Source organism: Sturnira hondurensis, unplaced genomic scaffold, assembly GCF_014824575.4.
Source record: "Sturnira hondurensis isolate 20B ecotype Veracruz unplaced genomic scaffold, ASM1482457v3 Scaffold0006713, whole genome shotgun sequence".
Taxonomy (NCBI): Eukaryota; Metazoa; Chordata; class Mammalia; order Chiroptera; family Phyllostomidae; genus Sturnira; species Sturnira hondurensis.
Genome location: NW_028079344.1, coordinates 3,098,564 through 3,121,726, shown reverse-complemented (window position 1 = coordinate 3,121,726; position 23,163 = coordinate 3,098,564). Strand labels below are relative to the sequence as shown.

General features: G+C 38.3%; 1 protein-coding gene across 6 annotated transcripts in view; it reads right to left on the bottom strand.

Annotated features, from left to right (window-relative positions):
* ARHGAP28 (Rho GTPase activating protein 28) overlaps nucleotides 1-23,163 on the bottom strand; it is a 218,749-nt gene that overhangs the window by 46,988 nt on the left and 148,598 nt on the right. For 4 of the 6 annotated variants that reach the window (XM_037050327.1, XM_037050324.1, XM_037050325.1 and 1 more), the window contains 6 exons: nucleotides 22,253-22,330; nucleotides 15,142-15,228; nucleotides 7,437-7,521; nucleotides 6,585-6,727; nucleotides 3,632-3,797; nucleotides 3,437-3,528 (listed from right to left, as the gene is read on the bottom strand). In XM_037050327.1, the coding sequence (XP_036906222.1) occupies nucleotides 3,437-3,528; nucleotides 3,632-3,797; nucleotides 6,585-6,727; nucleotides 7,437-7,521; nucleotides 15,142-15,228; nucleotides 22,253-22,330 (651 nt within the window). The remainder of the gene's footprint in view (nucleotides 1-3,436; nucleotides 3,529-3,631; nucleotides 3,798-6,584; nucleotides 6,728-7,436; nucleotides 7,522-15,141; nucleotides 15,229-22,252; nucleotides 22,331-23,163) is intronic. The other 2 variants (XM_037050328.1, XM_037050329.1) reach the window with 1 other exon arrangement.

Here is a 23,163-nt window from a genome sequence, read left to right as displayed (position 1 = left end):
ATAATAGCAGACATTTATTGAGTTGCTAATGTATTATAAACCTGAATTTAGTTGAACTATCATTTACTGTGCACCTTCCATTTGCTATGTCCTTTGCTAAGGCTTCTGCACTTACAAAACTATAAATTCATCTACTGAATCTTCTCCGTCTTGGATTTTTATTCATTGTCTTCAAACTCTGTCCTGTACACAGAGGACAAAGGGCATAATTCTGGTTCTAATACAGGAATGGAAAAGAAAATCTTAGAGTCACCATGGACTTTGACCTTGATTATATACTGTGTTCCTTTTCATATCTACCTCTTGCTAGCTGTATGTTCTTGGGTAAGCTACCTTACTTTACTATGTCTCAGTTGTCTCATCAGTAGAAGGAGATGGTAACACCAACCTCCTCGGGCTGCTCAGTGCTGACGAAATGTGACAGGATTGGAGGGCACTGGCATAGGCCTGAGCAGGAGAGGCGCCTTACAGACAGGCCCCACACATACACTGGCTGGCACGTCGCCGGCATCCTCTGCCTTCCTCCCTTCTCCCATTGGCAACCAATTAATCACCTGATTTGAGGAGTAGCTCAACTTGAGGTATTAGTAGCAAAATTTAGAAAGATAGTGAAGAGATGGAGAATTATTACTGTGAATAATGTATGTTTCCTCAATCACTATTTTCACAAATCACTTAAAAATGACTTAAAGTTCAACAGGATTTGGGTTTAGGGCTTTCAATTTTAATTGTGCCATTGACTTCACTGTTAAATAAATGCATACTCTGGTAAATTGGTGTAAACTGTTGGGTATAAAAAAAAGCAATTTAAAGCACATGTGCCATTCACCAATGATAGATACTAGCATATGATAGTTCAAATAATATCACTTTCAAAACTTCCCAAACCAAAATTCTTCTTTGTCTAACTCTTCCTATTTTTCTAGTCATACCTAAAAGACTACCATAACAAGCTGATTTTTATACTTTAGTAAGTGTTGTTTGGAAAACTAATTTAAATGATTACAAACACACATTTTGAAACACTAAACCTATGATATATCTTAGCAAATACTTGCACGATCAGTAAATACACTACTCATAATTAATGGTCATCTTTTATCTCAGACATAATAATCTAATATACACACATACATATGTACAAATATTTTTGTCCAAAAATCATTTTCATTTTTAAAAATATATTTTATTGGTTATGCTGTTATAGTTCTCCCAGTTTTTCTCCCCTTTATTTCCTTCCACCCTGCACCCTCCTCCCACCAGCATTACCCTTCCCTTAGTTCATGTCCATGAGTTATACATATAAATTCTTTGGCTTCTACATTTCCTATACTATTCTTAATCTCCCCCTTTCTATTTTCTACCCACCTTTTATGCTTCTTATTCCCTGTACCTTTCACCTGACCCTCCCTGCTGATAAGCCTCCATGTGATCTCCATTCCTGTAGTTCTGTTCCTGTTCTAGTTATTTGCTTAGTTTTTGCATTCAGGTTCAGTTGTTGATAGTTGTGAGTTTGTTGGCATTTTACTGTTCATATTTTTGATCTGCTTTTTCTTAAGTCTCTTTTATATTTCATACAATAAGGGCTTGGTGATGATGAACCGCTTTAACTTGACCTTATCTGGGAAGCACGTTAGCTGCCCTTCCATTCTAAATGAAAGCTTCACTGGATAGAACAATCTTGGATGTAGGTCTTTGTCTTTCATGACCTTGGATACTTCTTTCCAGCCCCTTCTTGCCTGCAAGGTTTCTTTTGAGAAATCAGCTGATAGTCTTATGGGAACTCCTTTGTAGGTTACTGCCTCCTTTTCTCTGGCTACTTCTAAGATTCTTTCCTTATCTTTCATCTTGGTTAATGCAATTATGATGTGCCTTGGTGTGTGCTTCCTTGGGTCCAACTTCTTTGGGACTCTCTGAGCTTCCTGGACTTCCTGGAAGTCTATTTCCTTTGCCAGACTGAGGAAGTTCTCCTTCATTATTTTTTTAAATAAATTTTCAATGTCTTGCTCTTGCTCTTCTTCCTCTTCTCCTTCTGGCACCCCTATGATTTCTATGTTGGAACATTTAAACTCATCCCAGAGGTTACTAAGCCTCTCCTCATTTTTTCTGAATTCTTGTTTCTTCATTCTGTTCTGGTTGAATGCTTATTACTTCATTCTGGTCCAAATAGTTTGAGTCCCAGCTTCTTTCCCTTTACTGTAGGTCCCCTGTATATTTTCCATGATTTCACTTTGCATAGCTGTCACTTTTTCCTCCAGTTTGCGACCATACTCAACCATTTCTGTGAAAATCCTGATTACCACCAATTTTGAATCATGTATCAGATGGATTGGCTATCTCTTCATTACTTACTTCTGTTTTTGGAGCTTTGATCTGTTCTTTCATTTGGGCCATTATTTTTTCTCTGTGCACCTGTTACTAGTAAGGGGTGGAACCTTAGGTGTTTACCAGGGTGGGGCAACCCACTTGGCTGCGTTGTGACACTGTATGGGGGGAGAGATGTCAGGGAAGCAACAATGCAGCTCGCTCAGCTCTTGGCTGGCTTTCAATCACCTTACTCACTACCCACAAGCAAATTGGGCCCTTCTGGTGCTGATTCCTGGACAGATGGGTTTATATACATCCTAGGACCCTGTGGGTCTCTCCAGCGAACTATCCTATGAAGCTGGGAGGTTCTCCCACTGCTGCAACCCTCACAGGTTTTTACAGCCAGAGATTTTGAGGCTTTATTTCCCAGTGCTGGAACCTTAGGTTGCGCAATCTGTCTCACTCCCCAGTTGTTCCTCCCAGTTTATCCGCAAGCAAATGTGGGACCACCCACTCTGCCAGTCACCACCTTGCCTGATCCTCCAGCCTCTGCCTCACCTGCCCCAGTCTTCCTGCCCCGGTCCTCCAGCCAACACCTTGCTGCCTGCCAGTCCTCTCCACCTTAGCTGTCTGTCTCTGCCCCTCCTACCAGTCTGGGCAAATGCTTCTTCTTTAATTCCTTGGTCATTGGACTTACAGACAGTTTGATTTTCTGGCAGTTCTGGTTATTTTTTGTTTTTAAATTTGTTATTGCCCTTCTTTTAATTGTGTGAGGAGGCAAAATGTATCTACCTATACTTCCATCTTGGCCAGAAGTCACCAGAGATAATATTTTTTAAAAATATTGGAAAAAGATATAACCAAAGGAAGCCATGTATTCATCACTTTATGCTTTGTGGTCAAGCAATGTAACAGGCTCCAAGAGTTCACAGCAAGGCCAATAGGTCCAAGTACTTGTGGGATGAATGGGACTCCATGGAATAAAACAGAAAATCACCAAGGGCCTGAGCCCTAACAGGGCTTGCCTTAGCATCTTTAAAGCTAAAGAAAAATTCATTAACAACTTTACAAATAGCAAATTACAAGCACAAAGTTCTATTAATTCCCCATTCACTTATATTCTACTCACTTTTTGTAATACAAGGGGAACTTTTACTCCAGGGTCCTTCTTTCGGTCACTGTCTAGTAGGACTGTAAGTGGAACTCCGAAAATCCCATTGTCTTCATTGTAAAATAGTTGAAAACAAAAAAGAATGAGAAAAGTGGTATCATATTCCAGTGTGTCAAAGTGTTAAAATCAGAAGAAATCAGTCCTCTTAATTACCTCTTCCTTTTACTTTCTCTGTTTTGTTTCTCTTCAGTGGAATTCCAAAGGCATCAAAGAAGGCTGTCAGTTCAATCAGAGACAGGTGGCGAATTTTCTTCATGTCTTCAGCAGAAAGGTCTCCTGCTTCCGTTAGGCCAAATCTGGTTTTCTGAACAATAAATTTCTAAAATACATATTAAGAATATTTATTATTTAAGAAAAGTATTATACCTTCATTCAAATGCTACCTGGACATTCTAAATCTATACAAGACATGCTATTTGCAAACAATAATAATTTTTAAAAAATCCGAGGCACATGCTGAATCATCAAAGATTATACATATGATTTTTAGAATATTTGCAGGTTACTACTATGCTAAATTTGAAGTAAAGTAGTGGCTTGAATATACTATAACATTTGCAACACAACATAAAAACTGCTTTTTCTAAGAACCATCCTGGACTGTCAACAGCAAACACCCCAGGCACCACATGACATGCACACACCATGGTTACAGGTGGGACAGTTACACACAGCACTCCTCCTATGTATGCTCAGGGTGATTTCAGCGTATTTTTTGTTTTGGACTATAGTCCTTAAATCAGGCACCGTGTATTCTCTTCTGAACAGTTTGAAAGACTGTAAGTAATTTCCCAGTTGAAACTGATTGCACATGCTTGTTGAGACAGTAGGTATTCTACCTTAAAAATCAATTTTAGATGATTCTAAATAGTCTTAAAAAGGAAAATGCATAGAAAGCACCAAATAATCTACTGTCATTTTAAAGACAAAGATATTATTACATGCTCTATTTCCATACTAGAAAGAAAAATACATTAAAACAACAAAAAAACCTTCAATGATCTAGAAATATTGTGAAGACTATAAGAAGACCTTTTAAAACCAAGAGATTGTTCTTGTTAACCTGTAAGTACCACTGCAGGTATTACATGTATTGTATTTTTCGGACCATAAGATGCACCTAAGTTTTAGAGGAGAAAAATAGGAAAAAAAATTTGAAGCAAAAAATGTGGTAAATATTTAATAACTGACTATGAGACATACCCCCCTTTTCCTCCCAAATTTGGGGGGGGAAGTTTATCTTATAGTCTGAAAAATACAGTAATGATAATGAAGTGTAAATATTATATAATTAACATATAATTATATAATAAGTACAGAGTAAGTTTTATATGTATATACATAGTCAGTATATACTAGATAACAAATATTTTGCTGTCACAGGAAACAGCAAAATATGGTACTAAAAACATGCTGAAGTAGAAAACCATAATACTGATTTAAATTACAAAGCTTTAAATACACATTTTCCCTAGGAGTTCCTTAAATTAGAGCTTCCATGGAGTTTTAAAACCATCCACCAATTCATTCATTCATTCATCCTTCCATCCAACAATTGTTCCTTAGAACTTGCAGTATTTAAAAGTTAAATAACAAAAGGTAGGATGTGGTTTGGGGTATAACTTGTGCTACTAAGTACTTAGTTATTCCATCTTCTGAAATATAACAATAACACCAAGCCTTCATACGACAATAACACATAACAATATAAACAACCACCACAATCCCTTATTAAGCAACTACCCCATGCTAAACCTCACACAAAGTTCATCACAAGAGGGAGGCTGCTCTGTACCCTAGGTGAGCCAAAACTCAGGAGGAAACATACACTTGGATGAGGGCTCTGGGGGCCAGCGTGCTCACTTGGACAGCTCTCTCACAAGACTCAGAGGGGCACCCCTGGAAACCAGAGTCCCACTGGATTTCCTCTCAGTCCAGAATGCCACTGTGCCCTCCATCATAGAGGCTGCTTAGGAACCAAGAGGGAGCACTTAGTTTCTCTGGGCCTCGGTTTCCTCAGCTGAAAAATGGGACCAATCATAGGGATAATTATAACTGAATACCTTGTACAGTGTTAGGCCCACAGAAGGCACTCAGTGAATCTTACAGTTCTTGTTCTGCCCTCTTCTTCTCCGTCATGAGATGTTTGTCTGGGAATGGCCAGGCTCTCTGGGGCAGACTCTGCCTATTGCCTTTGGCTCTGAACTGACCTGGCCCTGCTCATCATGCTGCCTGCTGATCAGCACAGAATACTTAGGGCTCCATATCACCAACTCCACAAGTGCATTTATTGAGTTGCAAATAGATTAATGTAATAGTTTCTGTATTGGGCTTTCAGGATATAATGTCATATATATATACACAATGTATAATAAATTACATATGTTTTAATACATACTATATATATATATATATATATATATATATATATAAGGCTTTCCAGATAATGGCGCATGTAGCACTACTTGCTCCTCCATAATAATAATATAAATTCTTCGATTTATTTTTGATTAATTTTAGTACCTATTCTATAAGCCTTCATTCCTTGTTAGGACTGACTTTCTGCAATACTCTCTTCTGAATCGTGCTTCTAGAAGCACAAGCAGATAATACAGTTAGAGTCTGCACTGACCTATAAGTAAGGATATGAAGTGCATGAAAGCACACAAGCCAGGTGGGAATCCTATTTCATCTACGCAGTGATGTTCACGCATACACCCTTACAACTCTTCCTCATCCCAGGGCTGCCAGCAACAGCCAGGCAGGCTGTGCGCACTGCACAGCAGGTGCTCCCGGGTGCTACGAGTCACTGCTGTCCGGCCTCTCCCCATCCTTTGGGCACACACCAAGAAATTTTTCTGACATCCTCATTTGTGCCCTGGAGCATCATCCCATTGCCAAAATGTTGCGGGTTTGATCCCTGGTTGGGATCTGTCTGGGAAGGCAACCAATTGATGTTTCTCCCTCACATTGTTTCTCTCCCTCCCTTCCTCTCTCTTTGAAAACAATAAAAAAAAATGTCCTCAGGTGAGGATAAAAAATCCTAGTTTGTGCCATGGAGAAGTGACAGGAAGCTAGTGGAATAAGGATGAAGGGTTTTACTTACAGTTAAAACATAGTCTTCTTTTTTAAAATCTGACTTCTTAAATTTATTTCTTTTTGGAGCCTCTGTAACCATTTCTGAGTAAGATACTTCAAAGGACAGCTCTTCAGCTTCCGGTGGAATGTTCTTTTCCAGATAATCATCATCTAATTAAAAAAGATATAAAACATTTAATATGCCATTTAATCAATCAATACCATTTACTGTAAAGTAAGCACAAACTATTTACGAGTCCATTCAGAAGCACATTAGAATGTTTGCATGTGAGGAAAGACATCAATTCAGCCCGAATGATTTCAGTTCAACAGTAATAGTGTCATCCGACTCCCCCACCAACACATTTCTGTAATCATTCTCTAAACAGATTCCCATTTAATGTGATGTTTTCCATTTTAGATTTTTATGTCTCATGAAAGGCATTGAGTATAACTAGAGGAAAGCCCAAACATGGGATATTTCCATATATTTTATGATATTAAAATTAAGCCCATCTAAACCCAATGTTGCTGCTGCTGGGGTGTGGCCTACTTGTCGGCTTGCTTGCAGCTATTGAGCAGATGACCCGTGCGAGAGGACCCAACTCAAAGACACTACCCGAGTGAGTAGTTCCTATGTGATCTGGTGGCAGCAAAGGAGGGACAGATTCTGCTTCCCGTTTGGCTCTATTAATTTTGTCTGGTGTGGCAGAGCAGGGTGCCTGGAGGTGGAGGGAGTGCCTGCTTTAGTGATGGAATTGGTATGGGGAGAATAACACACTTACATTCCCCTTTCAGAAATTCACTGCTCATTTCATTGAGCACCAGCACAGAAGTGAGAAGACATAGCTCAAGGTCAACAGGAATGTGGATCACTCACCACTCACTGCGTTCTGAATTGCCTGTCCAGGCTCTGCCGATCCATTGGAATGAACTGGTACATCTGGAATAGTCTCAAGGATAGACTGAAACAAGGGAAGAGAAACACAAAACAATTACTGTAAATACAGTCTATTCTACATTTCAACCTGATTTCTATTTGCTAGTATAAAAGAATTAGAAGCAATTCTTGATTTCATAAAGAGTCTGTATCTAACTTCCTTTGTTTCTTCATTCAATTCAGACCTATACAGCCCACACAGTTATCTCCAAAGAGAACTAAGTGAAGGTCAAAGTAAGCACTTAGCTCTTAAATATTCTTAGCTCTTAAATATTTGTTGCTCATGTGTTTTCTAACATATTGAAAGCACAATGCTGATGTAACATAGTTTGACAATCAGTGTACTTGTTATTCTTGACGTGCCCGGTCACACATCTTGTTCACAAACTCTAAGTCATGAGACAGCCAGGTGGTCAGTAAAAGCAATGTGAGGCCACGCTGCTTGAATTTTAGTCCTGGCTTTACCACTTCCTCTGTAACTTTCACCAAGTTACTAAAGTCTCTATTGCTTAGTCTCCTACTCTGTAAAGTGAAGATGATAGCAGAACATATTTCAGAGAGTTATTATGAACTTTAAATGACATGAAATCACATGAAACAATATCTGGTATACAGAACTATGTAAGTTAGCTACTATTAATACATTAACATATTAATTCATTTACTATAAAATAGTTATAACATCTGCCAAAAAGTTAGGTATGTTTTCTAGTTGTTTCCCCTCTGAATAAATTTGCCACCTTCTCCACTGAGACCCTACCAAAGCACTGCGCACTCCGCAACACTATCAGACCCTGAGGGCGTGCCTTTGTAGAGCCCTGTGAAGCAAGTCACTGCTCCAGGTGGATGGATACTAATAGAAAAATTGACACACAAATCTTACCATTTCTATGAATAAAACTTTAATGTGGTGATTACCTCACATTATGTGTGTGAGCAAGAAAATCTTATTCTCACATTTATTTAGCAATTTCTTAACACCTGCTTCACAAAAGATGCTTTGTTGTGCTACGGATTACACAAGAGAGTCTCAAATTCTGAGCCTGCAATCTTTTTTTCCTATTTAATTCAAAGGTGATGACACAACATACTATGTAAACAGCATGTGAATGCACAGCCATGCAAATTATTAAAACATAGATGGCTAACTACACAATTGGTATAAGAATAAAAAGACAAAAAGGTCTAGGGCCATGAAATTCCTGGTTAGTCGGATTTTTGGTGGCTCTAAAAGCTAACACTAAAGGATAAAGATTACTCATACACTAAAATCCTAAAGATGTGGACCATTTTCAGGTTTCCTCAAGTCTTCCAAAGAAGAAATGTTTTATCAAACTTGGAAATAATTCCAAGTGTGGTCCCCCAATGAGACAGAACACTAAAAAATTGAAAGACATTGATGTGGGGCTTGTTGATGGTTGAGAGTTTAGGATACTCTAGCCTACTAAATGTTAATTCCTTACTCTGTAAAGTGGAGAAGCTAGACTATTGGGCTGAATAAATGCCTACACTTTGTAAATTATTCTGGGACTTTGTTTGGGAAGCAGAAGTTTAAATTGTGTTCCTTGCTCTTGACTATTTATAATGAGGAAAACAGAGTAACATTTATGCAACATTATTTAAAGATAATAAATCCACTGGTAAGAGGGAATTTCCACAACACAAACATAAGCAGAGAGAGCATTGGAGAGGAACATGTGGCCCAGAAAGTCTTACTGAAGAGGTGGTCGAACTGGCCCTGGAACTCAAGGGAAGACGAAAAGGACGTACTAAGGCAGAGGAGATGGGCAAAGGCATTCAGGCCAGATGTGGAAGTATAAATTGCAGCATTTCAGCTACAAGGGATCATGGAGAAACTAGTTTGCCAGGAGTTGAGGCAAAATGTTAAAAAATGTGAGAGACGTTAGTCAAGATGATCTGTTCAAATTACTGAAGGCTTTGAAAGACAGGTAAGGAGTTGGGATTTAGAGTCACAAGGGTTAAAACAAAGCAGAACAAAAACAAAAGACATGCATGTGTTAAAGCAGAGGAATGGCAAGGTGAAAGTGAAAAAGCAAGACAGTAAATGGACTTGGAGTTTTGAAGCAGATTGAGAAAAAAGGCTAGGTGCTTGGTATTCAGGTTTTTTTTTTTCATTGTACTTTTTCCCCATTACTACTTAGTCCCCTTACACCCCACTCACCCTACCCCACTCCTCAGTCACCATTCCGTTGTCCATGTCCATGAGTCCTTTTTCCTTTTTTCTCAATCGCCCTATCTCCTCCCCTCCCCCACTTTGCTGTCATCCTGCTCTCTATCAGTGAGTCTGTCTCTATTCTACCTGTTAGTGCGGTTTGTTCATTAGATTCCACGGATCAGTGAAATCATATGGCATTGACAGTTTAAAACATCTATTTACTCATTAAACATAATAACACCAGTAATTTCAAAAATTTACTAGTGATTTTAATTTATTTAAAGCATAAATGCCACTCCCATTTAAAACCAACTCTCCTGGCTTGGCCATAACAGCTCCTACTGTTTATCTGTGGGTCCACCTACAAGAGGCTTTAAATGGCAAAGAACGGCAACATTTTCAGCCACCAAAGCTCGCTCTGCTGTTCAAATCAAACTGCACTGGGATAGGAGAGTAAAGTAGGGGGGATTATTATTTTAAATTCCAAATTATAGAAGGTTTGCACTACCTGCTTGAGCTCTCTTAAAACTAGATTTGACTATCTGATACTTCCTTCACATTAGAGAAACGCCATACAGTTTTCCTGTTCATTACTTACAGGAGAAATTCACTGACTCAGGAGATGTTTCTGACCCTCCGGAGTGGCTGCCTGGTTTTGCCCTCCTGGTGTGAGATTATATCCTAGAACTATGTGTTGTAACTCTATGTACTAAAGCTGCCTGCGCTGGAGTCAATGCAGATAATGTGGTTCCCCACCTTCCGCTTTTGCACTGAAATCAGGACTGACTGACCTTTGCTTTGCAACAGCTGTGCCAAATTCCTCAGAGAAGAACTTGAATGGATTGCCACACTCACTGACAAAGGTGCAATACATTTTGAATTAAAAAATAACAATTACAAAACCTATCCAAATGTAAATTTATAAAGGAATCCCAACAACCTCTTGGATCCAAAATTAAATAACACTTAAAATTATAAACTAAATGTTAAAAGCAATGGGTACATTAAATTCCAAAAATCCATGACAATGCCCAAAGGACTCAGAGATTCTTAAACTTAAATGCAAATGAGAAAGATTATATATAAATAAGATGCTTATAAGCTGAGAGAAGAAAAAAATTATCTAAGTAGACCTAAAAGTAGACAAAAAATTAATAATTAAATAAATCAATAAGAGAAAAAAGTAGACTTAATTAATGTAGTGACTTCTCAAAATTTTTAAAAACCACAAATTATGCAAACATAAAGAAAAAACAGCTACCTTCACAGGAAATTTAAAAACGATATACCTAAAGAACTGTGTGTATACATTTATGTATATGTAACAACATATATTAAAACTGTAAATAAACTGGATACTTTGCTACAATATATATTACCCAAATTCATACAAGTTGGGACTGAAGGAACTATAACCCCCAAACTACATCAATTGAAAAATTAACCAAAGCATTATGCCTACAACAATGCATTGCCCTGGATATTTCATAAACACATTATTACAGAAATTTATATATAATAGATTTTACAGATTTATACCATGTTTAATAAATGGCTCCAAATTACTGAAAAATATTCAAAGTGCTCAATCTATTTGTACTAAGATGAGTACAGTTCTGGTAACAACAATAGAAATGACACACACACACAAACACACACACACTACTTATCAGACTAGTGGTTAAAAATGCTAAAATAGTAGCAAATCCTGTAGTGTGATAAAAGAGTAACAACATGATAAGTGGGGTATATATGAGCAACAGAATTATAGTTCAATATTAGAAAAACCTATCACTAATTTTCCTGAAGTAATTGCTTAAATAATAAAAATAATATATTCATTTTAATAGATGATGAAAATCACTTAATATAATTCAAACTTCATTCCTTATAAAAGCAACCATGAGGCTCAGAAACCTAGAATAAATATTCTACTTAGTGATGAAAATTAGAATTCACAGGAAAATTAAAAACTTTAATCTAAAGATCTCCAAATTATCATTCAGTGTTATAAGTGATTACAATCAGTCAATAAGAAAAAGAAGATAAATTGAGTAAATAAAACTTTCATTACTTCAGATAACTGTAAAAATTATAAAATAAAATGAAAAATTCTCAGAAGTAAATTTTTTTTTCAGAAAGGAAACTGTAAGAGATACTTTTGTACAAAAACAAAATAATTACTTTTCTTACATACAAGTATAAACTAGATGAAATCATAAATACACTACCATTTAAAATATGAACAAAAACTATTACATGCTGAATAATTAACCAGTAAAAAGATGTATAAGAAAAAAAATGTAAGAAAATTATAACGTTTTTTTGAAGGATAGATGATATAAATGGAAAGACACAATCATTTTTTCTAAATGAGGAAACTCAGTATTTTAAGATGTGAATTCTTTCCCTGACATTAATCTTTAAATTCAATAAAATTCTCAGAGGAATCCTAAGAAGATTTTATAATGGGAAGTAATAGTTTTATTCTAAGCTCATTTGAAAGAAAAGATTTCTGAGAAGACCAAAGAACATTTCAATGCAGAATAATGACAGTGACCTTATAACAAATTTAAAATTAAACTACAGAGTCACAGTAATTAAAATAGACCCCACATTTATAGGGATTTCACATATTGTAAAGGTTCACTTCAGATGTGTAGAAAAGATGACAGGCTGAAACAGTATTGGTCAAGCCAGAGTTATCCCTTTGGAGAAGGTGAAGTGAGGTAACCTCCTCTATACAATTCCATAGCATAAATTCCAATGTGGCAAACTATCATTAGTCTCTGAAGTCTTGGAGATGACAATAAAAGGTCCCTGGGAATTTATTGAGGCAGGTGAGATTTACCTTTACAGAGGTCCTGCCCAGGACCTCTGAAGCCCTTGCCACCACCTCACTGAGTTACAAGAAATTCCACCATCTAGAAGAGACTGGGGAGCAAAACTAGGGTGCTCACAGCTCCTACAACCAAGCAGCAGGGGGAGCAAAATGTATTTACCTCCCAGTTCTACAGTGTTTACCTCTAGATGTTTTAGAACGATTTTCAATACAGGTGCATTAAGGGTTAAGTTGGCATCTGTGGCCTAGTCTAGCAATAACCTATTTGCTTAACATTTCTAAGTAGAGATATTCTGAATAACAAACCAAAATCAGTCATGTTGGAGACTGGTGCCAATGAGATTTTTTTTTAGATGGTTTTGCTGAAATTTTATTTATGTCATTATCAGTATTCAGTCAGTTTCCCAAAAACAAGAGGAAAATAAACCCAAAATCTGAGTAATTAACTTACCCCAGGAAACTCTATAATTCTCATAAAAGATCATTTATTTCTCTTATGCTCTCATATTTTCAAAAAGCCTATTTGCAGACAACATGTGCTCAGTAAAAATATGTTAAATGAATGAATGAATAAATAAATGAATTAAGCAACCAATGATATGTAGAAACTAACAGAAAAACAGAATAAAGAAATGAAAAAAACATGACTAGCATCAGTCTTTTTTTGTTTAAGGTTTATTGGGTGTTTTAGTTGGTATGACACTTAGATACTTGGGTGCCCTATTTATACGTAGATTTTCTTTTTACCTGTATGGCAATGTGCACTAATCTGATACACATACTACACAAAATAAGATGCTTTAGAACAATTATGCACAAGACATGCAATATTGGATTTATAGACTGGATCCCAGGATGCTTGATCGGAGAAAACGTTGAACTAGCCATGTTGAAAGTGCCATGGAAAAGCCTCAAAAACAAGGCCCGTCCAACTGACTTTTTCCACTCAACTGTGCAAACATCCCAGTCCCATTTCTTCTTGGCGTGTGTCTGGAACCAAATGCCTGGGGTGGGAAAGCCAGCTAGGGAGGCAGATGAAGTGTCAGACTGCGTCAGGAAGGTGGGGAGGAATGGCTGTGGAATTTAAGCAGGACCTGCAGCTATCAGAAAGATGAGTTTGAGGATGCAAACTAAAGTCCAGCGGATGACTTAAGGGGCTATTTCAGCAGTACAGAAAGATGATGGTAAATGTCTGTACTAAGGAAGTAGTTGTAGGAAAAAAAGGGAATAGACATGTGCTAGAACTCCTTAACATAATAAAATCCACAAGTCTCAGTGATGGGCATGTAGAGGGGGAGAAGGTCATGAACTTGAGGCTAATATTTAAGTCTTGGGCACATGGCTACCACCTGCTGAGGCAGAAAATAAAGGATCCTAAGCAGGATCCCCAGTCACAGGAGTACAGCACAATTGTGTTAAGGTCTATTATAGTTAATAAGATCTATTATAGTTAATAAGGTCTATTATAGCTAACTACTCAGTTCCAGTACTTATCAGAGTATATGAATAACTTACTTTAAAAAGTAGGGCGGATCGGAGGTCATTATTTGAGACGTAGTCACTCATTTGCATTCCAATACATGGTGTTAAATGAGAAAGTAAGGGCTGAATTTATAGCCACTTGTTCAGACATTGTGGGTAATTCTTAGCCTATCTATGCCAACACGTGTAGTACTATTGATAAGTCACTCATTGACAAAAGTCACTCAGAGTATTTTACTTCTTATGCGATCAATGTGCAACAAAACAAATCAATTCCATAACCAACCATCTAAAAACAGAAAAATTGATTTTCATGGAGCTAACAGCATTATCTCCCCGAACAATGGGGATATACTGGGAGCGTGATATGCATGGGAATGTCAACTGTACTGTGCCTCAGAACAGACAAGGAGGAGAAACCTACTGCCCTGCAGGGCCATCTGAATGTGCCCCTCCTGTCTGAGTGCTACTTGCTGTCCATCAGCTTGTTATCAGGGAACCACTACCCCATCTAACAGAATCCCTCTGGTCCATTATACTGCCACCTGACAGAGCACCCGCAGAGTCACCACATGGGGATCCCCAATGAGGGTAGGGAGAGGGGAGTTTTAGCGAAGAAAAGTACAGGTTCTGTTACTCCCATCTAAGTAAGTGACTCTGTACAGAGTGGAGGGTTTGCACGAGTGAGTCCTGGGAGCTAAGGCTGGGGATGTAGGCAATAGTGGAAAACTTCCTTAGTACAGACACTATTAAATATCAGGATGAGGGGTTTTAACTTATTCTGCAGGTAAAGGGACTTTGGGTCAAGATGGGAGAATGGTCCAGATCATGTGTGTGAACTCAGCTAAAAGGACCAAAGCTGGCAAATTCCTCCCTGTTTGATACACATAAAGAACATCCTTGGTTTATGGCTGTGGTGGTATTAATTTATGAAGTCCTCTTTTAAATTGAAACCTATTCATTCCTCAGTTTTGGGTCTCCTTCCTAATTATTACAAGGTTGGTGGGTCTATTGGGAGACATAAAGTAGGAATACTCTGGCACTCTTAGTTCACGTTTTTATCCGTTTTGAAGAAACTGCTTCTTTTTCCCTTGACCTTGCAAATTTGCCCTGACATGCAATTATGCTGGCATGAAATGACTTACCACAGAGCCACTCCTGGGAAGTGCGAACTTCCCTTCATCCTGGGACCCATCTGAGAAAGTAGTACTGTTGAGAGAAGCATCGTCTGGCTAAATGGAGAAATGAAAGCACCATTATTATTCAGGCAAGTACTTTCTAAAGTGTTTGTGTACTCTGCCGCGTGTACTTATTTAGGTATGTGTGGAAACCTATGAAGCTGTGACTGCCTGGGCCCAAACCACTGTATCAGCCCCCCAGAGATCATCATTGTGAGCCACCTAAACAGCTTCTGACAGTGGCCACTGTGGCAAACACTGCCAGTGCCTGCCACAAAGGCCATTTTCCTTAATAATACCTTGATTTTCATTCCGAAGATGTAGGTATTGAACTAAAGAATTTGATCTCCAAGTTTTTTGCAGCTAAGAGTGATCATGTGACAAGTGTGGCCAATGAGGTACCAGAGTAATTTTATCGACAGCCCTTCCAGAAAAGCTAAGGCTTTCCTGAGCAATTAGAACAAGGTCCGCTGCCGCATGCTCACGACATCACACAGAGGAAAGCCTAGAACTGCCGTGCACCCTGTATGAACAGGGATGACGACCACAGGAGAGAATGCCAGAGAGAAACTGAATGTGGCCGGACCCAGGCTAAGGGTCATCACGGAGCCGCTCTGTCAGATGTGGGCCATGTCTCCTAATGAGAAGCAAAGCAACTTCTAATTTTCTATTAGATGCCGCCAAATATCGACTTAATTCATTTAACCTTATTTTTTTAACAGACCCTAAAACTAACTTTTTTGGAGTTTAGAATTCAGTAGTAATAGTACCAAGTTGAGCTGGAACTAAGAAATTTTTGCTTCAGTGTACAACAGCTTTACTGAAATTTAAGACATAAATATTCTTTCCTTTACTAATGGAACCTGTAACAAAACTGAGTACAACTTATACTTATGAAAATACACACTATTTTGTCTTTTAAAAAGCTATCATTCACCTTGCTTGACCATATTTTCTAAATTTTCTATAGACAGTATGTATTACTTTATAAAATGAACAGAAACATTTTTAAAGAAAGAAAGCATAAGAACTAGCAAAAAAAATAAGTCAAGATGGTGAATTGACAATCACTGTATTTCCTCCCAACCCAAACCACTAAAAATGGTAGAAAACACATTCCTTAAAAAAAAGAAACAAATTTTGAATAGTACTTTAAACCAGTAAAGAATTCTGTAGCAGATCAACTGATAGAAATTTCTAGATAAAAAACAAATAGAATTGGTTTGGTAAAATAAAAACCTCTACCTAAAAGCAGAACTTTAAAAAAGTTTTAAAGGAAACTTGTAGGAAGGGAAGAGAAAAACAAATAACAGATTGTACACAGAGCAGGAAAGGGCTGCAGGTGAATAATTAAAAATGTCTACGAAAGAGGAGCCAAGTAGATTTCTCTCCCTTAAATATGTAAACATTAACATAACCCTAGGAAAAAATCACAAAATACAGTCTACATAAAATGAACTAATTGCTTTGGAGGTGTGTCGGTTTTTAGATGAGTATCGTGATCTCATAGAGAGGGAACTTAGGAGGAGAGAAAAAATGACATGGAGGGGAGACTGAAAAACAGTATTAGCCTGGACTGGAAGTAGTTAGAGTTCTTCATCCCCTTCAGTGCTTTGTATTGGGGGAGTGTTTACTAACCTACCTGTTTCCTCCATGCAACTTACATGTAAGTGTACCCCACTCACAAGAACATACAACCAACAACTTTGACCTTTTGGGAAAACTGATCTATTACAGGGGAAAAACACAGCCATTTCCTACACTAACCAATCCTAAACTAGTAACTGCAAAGAACTCTAGGGGCCTGGGCAGCTGCAGTTGCACCTGAAAGTGTGCTGGTATCTTCTGCCTGTGGAACACTCTCCACCCTTTGTCTTCACAGGTGGTGTCTGTGGTGGACCACCTCACCTTCCTGCTGTGACAGGATTCTGGTCAACAGGACTACAGGGGAGGGACTGGGAGCTGACCAGGAGAAGACGACACGTAATGATCACAGTCTTGGCAAGAAGCTGTCCCTGCACTGAGGATACTGCTGCCACCCAAGGGGAGAGGGGCACTTTGCTGCCCAGGCTCTGCTCTCTCTCGGGCAGACGTTTCATTGTTTGCATTACTTACTGCCTCACAACCCAAAAGCTAATGTGCTCTCCCCACAAGATGTTTCCACTTGAAAAATAACCATAAAAAACTAAAGATTAATATCTTATTACTGAATTACTGAAAATATTTAAATGCTAGTCTATTGTTGTTCTTTGTGAACTCACCCACAAGGACCAGGTTTGAGTTGGTAACACCCTTCACTTCGATACACATTAGAAAACAAACCAGTATTTGTTGTTTCTGCCTGTAGATGCTTTTTTTCTAAAGATATAATTTAGTTATTTTCAATTTGTCTATTAAATTAGTCCTTGTTGAGTTTAAGAGCTACAAATCACGGGGCTGTGGGTATCTGTGTTTACCAATAATATGTATCTTTACCCAAGAGAAATAAGAATATACAATTTTAATATTACATGGGTATTCATAGAAGCATTACTTATAAATGTTTAAACCTGGAAACAATCCAAATGTCCACTGTATAGTATATTGTTATAGTCATATAAATATACCAATATAGTATATTTATGCAATGAAATAATAATCATAATAAAAGTACCAAACTTATAATACAATAGATAAATCAAAAAATATTATGGCTAAAATAAGCCAAATTCAAAAGTGAATATTATATTTATAATTCCATTTATATGAAAGGTGAAACCAATGTAAGGTGTTAAGAAATCACAACAGGGCTCGCCTCCACAGGAGTAGATCAGAAAGGGTCTCAGAGAAATTTCTGCGGTGACAGGAATGTTCTACATTTTGGCTGACTGTGGTTACACAGGTGCAAACATGTGTTAAAACTAAGTGAATTATACACCTAAAATGTATGCATTTGTTGTTTTTATATTATAGCTCAATAAAAAACACATTATAATAATTTGATTCCTTAAAAATAATTGAATTATTTTCCTCACAGTGATTTATGGATCAGTGTAATGAATCAAGAACCTATGGCTATACTAACTGATACATCAGAGAGAAAAATTTGTTCTTGGGAAAGAAGAGTAAGTTTGCTAACATCTACAAAAAGTGTGAGGCAAGCTGAAAAAATAATACATTAATGACCAAAAAAATTACTAATTTGGAACATAATGTCAAAGAAATCTAGAACACAAAGTAAACTAACATGATAACAAATATAGAAGATGTTAAAATCCAATTTGAGCAAAGCAACCACCATTCGACATGTGTTCCATAGGATGGCACACAGAAAATGGGGAACGGATGACAACAGAACAGAAGACAACTCCTAACTTGAACAGAAAACAGTTCTTTGACGGAAAGTACTCACTGAGTTGGGACCAAAATTAATGAAATAAAAGGCAAATTCTTGTAGTTCAGAACTCCAGGAATAAATTCAAAATTCAAAAAAGTTGAGGACAGGGTAAACAAAAATAACCCAAGAAGCTTATTTAACTTAAATGAATGAGATTCAGGCAACTAAAATAAAGGTGTAACTAACAGTGATTCCACGAACAATAGGAGAAATTCTACTGCGCAGGTTTTCCAGAATTACGTCTTCTAATAATAATGGACAGTCAGTTGGCACATGTTCCTCGTAGAAACACCAACATGGTCTCCATACTCTGCTGACCACCTGGTAAATGTAAGGATTAAAGCCGCACACTAAGGTGGCAGCGTGAAGAAAAATGTTAGAAGTTCATGCTAAAGTTGGCACTGTATTGAGTTGTACCAGCCTTGGTCTACCTACCAAGAGTTTACCTATTTTGTGACTAAAATATACTCCTACCTATTTAAGTCAAGGTTCCTTAGGTTTTCTTTTCTATGAAGCCAACACGTGTGTAACTGCTCACAGATGGTGTGATTACATTCTTCAGTGAACTGCGAGTCAACAGCAAGTGTAGCTGTGTGATCTTCCTTAGGACAAGGGTGCCTGACGCACTTTCACTGGGGCCGCATCAGCCTGGCGATTGCCTTTGAAGGGCCAATGTAATTTCAACTTCTTAACAGTTAAGGAGTAACTACTCCTTACATTTACACAGTCCTAAAATTAGTTCAGCCCTTTGCAGGCAACTGCGAGGCTGATGTGTTCCCCAGTGAAAATGAGTTTAATACTCCTGTCTGAAGGCATTGGAAGTAAACTCAACCCTTTTAATAAACACCTCAATTGATTAATTTATGTCAACTGCACACGTGGGAAACATTTTCTCTATACAAGTAGTGATGTGTACAGCAGGTTTGTGATGACTGTAGACAGGACTGCAGGTCTTTTGTAACTGCCCAGATTTAGTGGCATTGGTGATTTAGAGTCAAGGTTCAACCACACATAATACATGAACAGCCCTGGCTGATGTAGCTCAGTGGACTGAGCTCAGGCCTGCGAACCACACGATCGTGGTTCGATTCCCAGTCAGGGCACATGCCTGGGTTGCAGGCCAGTTCCCAGCAGGGGACTCACGAGGGGCAACCATACATCGATGTTTCTCTCCTTCTCTCCTTCCCTTCCTCTCTAAAGATAAATAAATAAAATCTAAAAAAAAAAAAAACAAAACCATGAACAGACGATTCTTTATTGGAAGCAGCCTATTGCCAAATAAACGCTTTAGGTATTAATGAAATAATAAAGCATTGTATGTGCTCTTTTTAATAGGTTTGTGATGGTATAACTGACATACCATTAACTGAACATATTTAAATAGTATAAAAGTATACAATTTGACAAGTTTGGACAAATAGACAGACCTGTGAAACCACTACAATCAAAACAATGAACAAAACCAGCACCCTGTCCCCTGAAAATGTCCTCAGGTCTCTTTGTCATCTCCCCCTCCCTCATCTCCTTGTTCACACCCAGGACCCTAGGCAATCACTTATCTTCTTCCTGTCATTAAAGGTTAGTTTACATTTTCTATAATTTTATGTAAGCTGAATCTTTTTTTCTGGCTCCTTTCACATAACATGACTATTTTGAAATACATCCACTTCTACTGTGTATATCCACAGTGCATTGTCTATCTCTCTTGTGTATATCAATATTTCATTGCTTTTTTTGCTGACTAGTGTTCAATTATATGAATGGATATACCACAATTTGTTCATCCATTTATCTGCAGGAAAAAAACTGGGTTATTTCTAGTTTGGGGCCATTATGCTATAAACATTTGTGGATAGTCTCTGTATAAATATATTAATATACTATCTACGAGCAGAATGGTTGGGTCTATGGCAGGTATATATTTAACAATTTAAGAAGCTGTCAAATTACTTTTCAAAGTGGACAGGCCATTTTACATTCCCAGTAGCACTGTCTGAGAGGCCCAGCTGCTCCGCATCCTTAGCACCAGTTGGTATAATCCATCTTTTTAATTTCAGCCATTGTACTAGGTATACAGATTTATCACTTGGCTTTATTTCCATAACCATTAATGATACTGAGCACCTTTTCATGAGCTTATTTCCCATCCTTTTGTCTTCTTTGGTGAAGTGTCTGTTCAAATCTTTTGCTTTGAAATCATTTAAAAAGATGAGAAAAGACTGAATAAAATTTTACCACTGGGAAACTCAGAGTATGTTCCTAAAAGACAAATTTGATCTTTTTAAAAAGTTGGAGGATTGTGTGGCTAAGTCAAGAGAACTCAAGGTGGAAAACAGCAGCATGGAACAGACTGTAAAAAATTTTTAATATCAAAAAAGAATTTTTCTGTAAACAACAGGGATTACACTCTGGGATGAAATAGAAGAATTATGCCAAATGATCGAGCCTCTCTCTCCTAAAACAGAGCAGAGTCAACAAAACATAACTGAAAAATAAGAAAAGAGAACCCCGGCAGCATTCACATGAGTGATGGGGGAGAGAGTCCAGAAATCATGTGAACTCTTTCCCAAAATCTACCTCCCTCCCAGTCAAAACAGCACCAAACATAAGAACAAATGGAGAAAATTTTGAAAAAGACAGTTACCTCCTTCTAATTAGGAGGGAAAGTGACCAAAGGTCACTGACCCAGGTGAGTAATCACACCTGGGTTCAACATATCCCTGCCCTTTGGAAGTCTCCCCACAGCGCCACCTCGGCAGTGAGCATGGACCTCTGGGATTCACCACCTTGCGTTGTTCTCCTCAGGAGGAGGTTAGAAGAGGGACTTGACACAGGTGGCAAACACGAGGCCCGCAGGCTGAATCTGACCCTCCACCCTGTTTCATCCAGCCCACACCTTGTTCCTACCCGGTGGCAGTGCTGAGCTTTCACTTAACTGTTAAGGAGTAGTTACATGTATACAACCCTAACATTACATCCGGCCCCCATGAGGCTGCTGTGGCCCCCACTGAAAATGAGTCTGACACCCCTGGGCTATGAGGATAGAAAAACGAAGAAAATAGATTAAATAAGCTCCATCAAGGGAGAGAAAAAATAGCTTTCAACAGGAATGCAAGCAGAAACAAATGTGAGAAAAGGCTGTGGGATAAAACATAGCTAAAGCAACAGTTTCCATTTGCAGTTTGACAGCAGCCTAATCATCCCCCAAGGGCTGCCTGATTTTGCTATCTTTGGGGTCAGTACGAAGCAGAAGTGGCTCTGTGCCACCACCGTAGGGGCAGGGACTGGACACTGAGGGTGAAAAGTACTGTCTGCACACGGAGCCTGCAGTCCACCCACACTGGAGACACAACAGGAGCCCTCAGGACACCTGCCGCTGCTCCACCTAACCATCCTATGAGAGTTTTTAAGTGAAAGGAAAAAATGTAAGGAACTAGAGCGGCGGAAAAGAAATGCGTACAATCGTAGGTTTTCTGGGTATGTACCTGTTTCTACAGAGCGTGCAGTTATTTGTGGATTTAACAAGGGCTCATTCACTGCAGATTGTCTCCCTACAAATCAGGTAAGGGCCGGGAGGTATGGTGACAGCTGCAGCTGCCCCACCACCTTAACTATGTTGCTTTGTATTGCAGTTTTGCACGATTGTTTTGAAGAAAAACCTCTTCTTTCGTCCCCACCCCCAGTTGCTCTGCTGGAACTTACCAAGGAACCACTTGTTTTGGTCGCTACCGGCAGCTCTTTTTCCTCCTGAGTAGTATGATTGTCACAGGCATCACCTGGCTAATGAGAGAAATGAAAGTAATTTTTACCCAGGCAAAGGCTTCCCAACGTGATTCTTTCTTCAATTGTGCATTACACTAGAACCTGTAAGAATGTACAGCCATGTCAGCGACTTGTTCATAATTATATTGAACCTTAGAAATATCACGCACTATAGTAGAGACCGGTCTCCAAAGCAGACACCAGTAAACACCTGTCAGAATCCACTTTTCTTCTTTAACTTATGGAAAAACATGATTTTCTCTAAAATGCTGTGTGCATAGAACTAAAAGGACTAAGTGTGCTCCTGCACTGGTTATACCCAGTGAGATCAGAGTAAAATCATGCATGGCAAAGCCTTTGGGAAGGCTAACATGTTCCTGTCAAAGTGGAAGCCACCGGCTGGCTAACGCTTATTCCAGAATGCAGACAGGTGCCTGTGATGCCCGGACATCCTATAAGCATTAAAAGGGAGCCCATATGCTGAGGGGAGCAGAATGGAAAAATGAAGAAGTTGGTGGATCCGTGTAAAGAATGCCAGTCATACCGGCCTCAGACTTCTTATTTTGTAAAGAAAATAAACCTCTAATTTTAGGTCTAAGTCATGCAGCATACTGATAAAACTGTGCCATTTTAATATCAGACTTCCTGACTGTATTTTGCAATGATTATAGATCAATAGCAAGAACAGCCGGTTTTATTCAATTATGAAATTGGAAATACATTGGATTATCTCACACATACACATGACTGAAGCATATTTCATTCTCAGTCACAGAAGACTGGAAAAGCTCTGGTTTTCTTTACGCAGGAAGTAAAACGTGCAGACCATTCTGACAACGACGGGCTACGCT